This window comes from Chanos chanos, chromosome 5 (assembly GCF_902362185.1).
Source record: "Chanos chanos chromosome 5, fChaCha1.1, whole genome shotgun sequence".
Taxonomy (NCBI): Eukaryota; Metazoa; Chordata; class Actinopteri; order Gonorynchiformes; family Chanidae; genus Chanos; species Chanos chanos.
In genome coordinates, this window is record NC_044499.1 from 26,828,918 (window position 1) to 26,836,263 (window position 7,346).

General features: G+C 43.6%; 1 protein-coding gene across 1 annotated transcript in view; it reads left to right on the forward strand.

Annotated features, from left to right (window-relative positions):
- Positions 1–433: 433 nt before the first annotated feature.
- Positions 434–7,346, forward strand: part of znf521 (zinc finger protein 521) — a 48,012-nt gene continuing 41,099 nt past the window's right edge. Inside the window, exons 1-2 of the mRNA XM_030774831.1 lie at positions 434–3,496; positions 3,933–4,017. Of these exons, the coding sequence (XP_030630691.1) occupies positions 449–3,496; positions 3,933–4,017 (3,133 nt within the window). The 5' untranslated portion in view covers positions 434–448. The remainder of the gene's footprint in view (positions 3,497–3,932; positions 4,018–7,346) is intronic.

Genomic DNA, 7,346 nt, shown 5'->3' on the forward strand with positions numbered 1-7,346 from the left:
CTATGCAGATGGTGTTGACTTAGAGGATGATCCATCTTGCTCTTGGCCTGCTTCTTCACCATCCAGTAAAGACCAGACATCGCCAGGCCACGGGGATGATTACGATCTTGGTGAGGATGAAGGAGGTTCTGGCCTGCCCTACCCTTGCCAATTCTGTGACAAGTCTTTTAGCCGTCTGAGCTTTCTTAAGCGCCACGAACAGAGTCACGGCGACAAGCTGCCATTCAGCTGCACCTTCTGCAGTCGCCTATTCAAGCACAAGCGGAGCCGTGATCGCCACGTCAAGCTACATACCGGTGACAAGAAGTACCATTGTGGAGAGTGTGATTCATCATTCTCACGCAGCGACCACCTCAAGATCCACATGAAGACACACGCTGCCAACAAGCCCCACAAGTGCCCTGTGTGCCGCCGAGGCTTCCTCTCCTCCAGCTCCCTCCATGGACATATGCAGGTACATGAACGTGGGAAGGATGGAAGTGGCACAGGCCTCTCAAGGTCAGAGGACTGGAAGTTTAAGGGGACACGCAAGTGTAGTCGTTGTGAAGAGGGATTTGATGTGCCTGAGGAACTGCAGAGACACATTGCTGAGTGCCATCCAGAGTGCTCTCCACCTGTGGAAGGAAGTCTTGGACCTGGACTACAGTGTATCTACTGCCACGAGCCATTTCATGATGAGAGTACACTGCTAAGTCACATTGATCAAGCACACAGCCGTGACAGAAAAAGTCGCACTTGTGCTGTGTGTTCGGAGCATTTTGCCACCGTGGAGGAGCTGTACACTCACATGGATGTCCACCAGCTCCCTGAGTCCAGTAACCATAGCAATAGCCCCTCTCTGCTCACAGTGGGCTACACCTCTGTATCAAGCACCACCCCGGACTCAAACTTATCAGTGGATAGCTCAACCATGGTGGACACTGGCCCCACTATGCTCAAGACCCGTGGGAGACGGAAGAGAGCTGTGCAGTCTTCTGACATCTTAGGACGATCTGCCAAACAGTCAAAAGTCTCATACAGCTGCATCTACTGCAACAAACATGTGTTTTCCAGTCTGGCTGTCCTTCAGATACACATGAAGACCATGCATCTGGACAAGCCAGAACAGGCTCATACCTGTCAGTTTTGCTTAGAGGTACTGCCTTCCTTATACAACTTGAATGAGCATTTGAAGCAGGTCCACAATGCTGAGGATTCCTCTGCCCTGTTAACCCAACTGTCTGATGCCTTGCTACAATGTAACTTCTGCCCAGAGATGCTAGGAGACCTCAATGCCCTACAGGAACACATCCGTTGTTCACATGGTTTTCCAAGTCCAGTTGCCAAGGAAAGCAATGCCTTCTTCTGTCCCCAGTGCTTCATGGGATTCCTCACAGAAGCCACCTTAGAGGAACATGTTCGGCAGACCCACTGTGATTCAGGCAGCCTACACTTTGACTCTCCTTTAGCTGTCACTCCCAAAGATCCCATCGTGGAAGTCTACTCTTGCTCATACTGTACCAACTCGCCCATCTTCAACAATGTCCTAAAGCTGAACAAGCATATCAAAGAGAACCACAAGAACATTCCTCTGGCACTGAACTACATCAACAATGGGAAGAGATCTCATCATGCCCTCAGCCCCTCATCGCCTTTATCAGTGGAACAAGGAGCACTCCTAAAACAGGGTGGCACCTCCACACGTTCAACAAGTGAATTCATCTGCAACCAGTGTGGTGCTAAATACACAAGCCTTGATTTATTTCAAACACACCTGAAAACTCACCTTGATGGCATGCTTCCACAGCTCACCTGCCCACAGTGCAACAAAGATTTTCCTAACCAGGATTCGCTACTGAAGCACGTGACTGTACACTTCACCCTCACCTCCACCTATTACATCTGTGAAAGTTGCGACAAACAATTCACATCTGTAGATGACTTGCAGAAGCACCTACTAGACATGCATACCTTTGTCTTCTTTCGCTGTACCCTTTGTCAGGAAGTGTTTGACTCCAAGGTGTCCACTCAACTCCACTTAGCTGTGAAACACAGCAATGAGAAGAAGGTCTACTGCTGCACCTCTTGCAATTGGGACTTTCGACATGAGGCTGACCTTCAGTTACATGTCAAGCACAGCCATCTCGAGAATCAGGGCCGAGCCCACCGCTGTATTTTCTGCGGTGAATCCTTTGGCACAGAGGTGGAGTTGCAGTGCCACATCACAACACACAGTAAAAAGTACAACTGCCGGTTCTGCAGCAAGGCCTTCCATGCTATCGTCATGCTGGAACGCCACCTGCGTGAAAAGCATTGTGTATTCGAGGGGAAGGCCCAGAACTGTGGCACTAACGGGTCTACTGCTGCTGGGAATGATTCAGTTGCCAAAGATGATGCTGAGCTGCAGGGCCTTATGACCAATAGCCATGGAGGAGCTGTGGTTGGGGAGTCTCACAACAGTCACGATGGCAGTGAAGAGGATGTGGATACCTCTGAGGTCATGTACAGCTGTGACATCTGTGGTGCCTCATACACCATGGACTCCCTTCTAACCAACCATCAGCTCCGTGATCACAACATCCGTCCAGGGGAGAGTGCCATTCACAAGAGGAAGGCAGAGATGATTAAGGGGAGTCACAAGTGTAATGTCTGTTCCAGGACCTTTTTTTCTGAGGCTGGCCTCCGGGAACATATGCAGACCCATCTTGGGCCTGTCAAGCATTACATGTGTCCCATTTGTGGTGAGCGCTTCCCTTCACTGCTCACTCTGACTGAGCACAAGGTGACCCATAGCAAGAGTTTAGACACTGGCAGTTGTCGAATCTGCAAACTGCCACTGCAGAGTGAAGAAGACTTTCTTGAACATTGTCAGATGCACCCTGATCTACGCAACTCCCTGACTGGGTTCCGCTGTGTGGTTTGCATGCAGACTGTCACCTCCACCCTGGAACTAAAGATACATGGCACTTTTCACATGCAGAAGACTGGTGCAGTTTCCACCAATCACCCAGGTACCCGGACTGCCATTACACACCCTCAGCACCACCAGAGCCAGAAGCTCTTTAAATGTGCCTCCTGTCTTAAAGAGTTCCGTTCTAAGCAGGACCTCGTAAAGCTGGACATCAATGGGCTGCCATATGGCTTGTGTGCCTCTTGTGTTAGCTCTGCTGGCAGTAAGAGCTCCAGCCCAACAGTGAATGGTGGAAAGCAGCAGCATCAACAAGTGGTACAAACATCTGCTATTACTGGAGCCACATGGGGCCAAGGGGAGAGTCTTAGCCCAAGTGAGGTGAAGGGAAAGGCTACCTCTTCCTCTTCATCATCCTCCTCTTCATCATCTTCCACTGTTGCCAAGACGCGATGCTCCACCTGCAATGTGAAGTTTGAATCAGAGACAGAGCTACAGATCCATTTCCAGACAGTGCACAGGGAGCAAACAGGAGATCCCAGCAGTGGTCAGGTCAGAACTCCACAGATGTCCCCCATGCTCAGAGTTAGCCCATCACAAAGTGAAGAGGTAATTGATCTCAATCTTTTTACACAGCATTGTTCGGATTTTCAGTGGAACTTTTTTTTTCTCAGAATCAGAGTTGTTTTCTTTAATGAGTCTCCCAAAGTGAGTTTTGTCCACTTCATCTGTGATAACAAATAGAACATTGCCGACATCTTCCAGACACAAATGAAAGATAAAGACAACATGCATATGAAAAAAGGAAAATGGGTAAATGGGACTGCAAAACTGATTTGTGGCTTAAAACTCTGAGTTAAACTGTTGATTGTGTAGTTTGTGACACATTTGTTTCTAAATTTATTGACTGTTACCCATTCTTTGAGTTGTTTAGTCGTCATCATCTGTTTTAGAATAATGTCCATACTCTCAAACATTAGACCATTGCAGTAAATAACACGTCTATATTAATGTTTTCTTGGTGTTCATTTCTTTTATTCCTCAGAAAAAGACGTACCAGTGCATCAAGTGTCAGATGGTTTTCTACAGTGAATGGGACATTCAGGTGCATGTGGCGAATCATATGCTCGGTAAGAGCCAAAATTAGTCTTCACTTTGCTGGGACCACTACATTCCACTGGACACAGTTCTCTCAATGTAGTCAAGACCTTATGTTACAGCACAGAGTTGTGGATTATTGGTTGTATGTATTTCCTAACAGATTAACTCTTTTATCAAATCAAGTTTCCTAAAACTGACTTCAACATTAGTTTAAAAGGTTCTGATTTAGGATATTTTAGTGCTGTTTGTGCATGTTAGTACACATAATGACACAAACACACACACACACACACACACACACACACACACACACACACGCTCACAGAAAAAAACAAAAAAAACAAACAAACAAAAAAAAAAACAGGAAACAATGTGTGTGTGTGTGTGTGTGTGTGTGTGTGTGTGTCAGCACTATGCTGAGTCCACATGAATGAAGTGATGTGTAGGCATACTGTGCTGTAGCCACCCACAATTTCACAGATCCTCAGTCTCTATCCTGCGCTCGTTATTTGAGCATTGTTTGCTTTGCATCTCGTTCGTTTTCTACTTATGTTTTAAAACATTTATATTTTCTCTATCTATAATTATATTTTATATGTGTACTCATCTTTTAAACATTCTGTGTTTTATTCAATGTATTTCTCTTTCAGGTCATTAAACGAAAGCAATCTATAAGTGTTGAAATAAAGAAAATATTACATGGTTGCTGATGTGTGCTATGTAGTTAGGCCTACGATGGTTGCGTCTGGACTGAACATGTACAGACTTTTTTTTCATGTCATTATTCCCAAAACAATACAGTATAACAACTATTTACATAGCATTCACGTTATATTAGGTATTATAAGTAGTCTACAAATGATTTAAGGTATACGGGAGGATGTCCGTAGGTTATGTTCAAATACTATGCTATTTTATATAAAGGAATTTAAGCATCCACAGATTTTGGTATCCGCGGGAAGTTCCAATCCGCGGGGAGAACCAATCCCGTGCGGATATGGTGGGCCAAATACACACACACACACACACACACACACACACACACATATATATATATATATATAGTACCATCATCAGTGTTATACTGTCAAATATTACAAAATAATGCACAGCGTCAGACAATACGTTTTCCCAATCACAACAAATTATCATTTTTTCACTCTGTAATGTTTTTTTCATCAGTTCTTAAAGTTTGCAAGCACAGCTATGATTGGAAACCAAAAAGTAATTTAGCATCATTGTGACCAGAGGTGCTAATCTCTTTGGTTTGTGTTAGTCAGAAATGTGCTGTCTTAATTTAACCAGTGGACTCAATTTTCTATCACTTTTCTGTGAATTGTTCTGGTGTTCAACTTAGAAATCGATGAGGGAGGTATCAAAGAACACCAGCGGTAGCAAAGAGCAATTACTGCTTAGTACGGCTGGGCAGAATATTGCAAAGGGAATTCACACATTTGGATCTTTACGGGGTCAAAGTTACAGACATTGTTGTGAGTGCGAGTATGCTGATATACAGATTCACATTTGTCTGAGAGGGTATTGAGACTGTTTGGTGGAGAATATTTAGTAGTGTGAACCACACATCTATTCTGAACTACAAACATAAACAGTCATGCAATGTCGTGAAAACATTTCAGAATTCAGTTACTGTTTCTTAGAGAGGGAAAGATTATTTTCTCCTTTGTTTGCAGATGATAAATAATTTAATTTCAGCAGAATTGTCTTTGGAAATTATATAATAATCACAATAACAGATATCAGACAACCTAAAAACATCTTTATTGTTTTTGAATATGAAATGTGCCTGGCAAATAGGTTAGAATAATATTGTGAAGAAAACCTTTGTATCATCTTAACCTACGTTTTTTGGCTTCAGCAAACATCAGGTAAAATAAATACTTTTGTGAGAAAAGTGAATATAAGCCAAGTAAAGTGAATGAATAACTCAGGGGTCACATATGGGTCTAAAAAGTCCTGACTGATTTGTATAATCACAAATTTTGTAATTAATGTAAAATTAACCCTGGGTATTGATTCAAAATGGTTAGAGCCATTCTCAGAGTTGTAGCACGTCATTGCAGTGCAATGTATGTTAGCCATATACACAGAAGCATTACATGTTGTTTGGTGTGTATATAAATTTCTAGATTCATAGAAATTCAATCATTTATTAAAGGAGACATCTCGGCAAGCACTGCATCTTCTCTCAAAAATATACAATATTTTCTATACAAATACAGAAAAAAATATGCCAAACCCAAAAATCTGCATTGGTTTATGTGTTTGAAAGAGTATTGTGTATTGTATGAAGTCATGTTTATTTGTACCTCTTTTGGAGTTCAAATAATATAACAATGGGCCAGTAAAGAGAAAAGTAAAATATCAAAAGAGGACTGTCTGCCCTCTAAAAAATTGGCACGTCTGTTCTGATCATAATGTGCCTGCTAAGAAGCCGATGTGTAGCCCTTTTCTGCAGTCCCTCTATGGCTTTGTGGAGGGAGAAATCTGGACTGGACCGTAATTACCTCACTGCCTGTATGTGCCAAAAAAATAAGGGGGAGCGGAAAAAAGGGCTCATTTGGAAATGGCTCTAAATGCCTTTTCCCTAGAAAAACAGGGGACACTTTCTCCTTTTAATGGCCATCTGCACAGGAGAGACGAACCGGGAGGCCGGGGGGTCGTCTCCGCTCAGCTGTCGACGTTATTAGCGAAGGTAATGGGGCAGGCATGTGTTTCTTAAGGGTGCTGTTTCCAGTCTGCAGTTTATGCTTGTGACATCATTCACACCTATGGCTCTGCATATAGGCGAACGATACAGTACAAGGACACTAGAAGAGAGACAGGTGAATTAACATTAATCCTATGTCACATTTTGTAACATAGCACAATCCTGAGTGGGACAGTCCGTAAACTAAACCAGTCTTCCACAGCATGTCAGCACTTAGCCAAGAGAGTTGATGGCTATGACATTGTTTGTGTGTCAGCCAATACATTTTGATGTGTATGGCTGTTCCAGTGCACGGGTATAACTACTGACTGCATGCCTGCTGATGGTCTCCCTGGCTTTGAGTGGGGAAAGGATCCGCTTTGTGCTGAACTACAAAACATTTAACATGATAATCAGGTTCGTTTTCCCTAATAAAAAATGTGAGGTGTGGGGAGACCAGAGGGGGGAGCCCAGCCAAGGCTGAGAATAGCTCCCCATGTGGCTAGAGATAGAAACCTGCAGCTTGCGAGGCCCAGATGGATCCATCCACATTTTGCCGTACAGCTGGCCTCTCTGTTTTGGGGCCCGATGTGATGCTCTGGTCGAGCTGTGCATGCAAAAAAAAAAAAAAAAAGATAAATAAAAAATGTC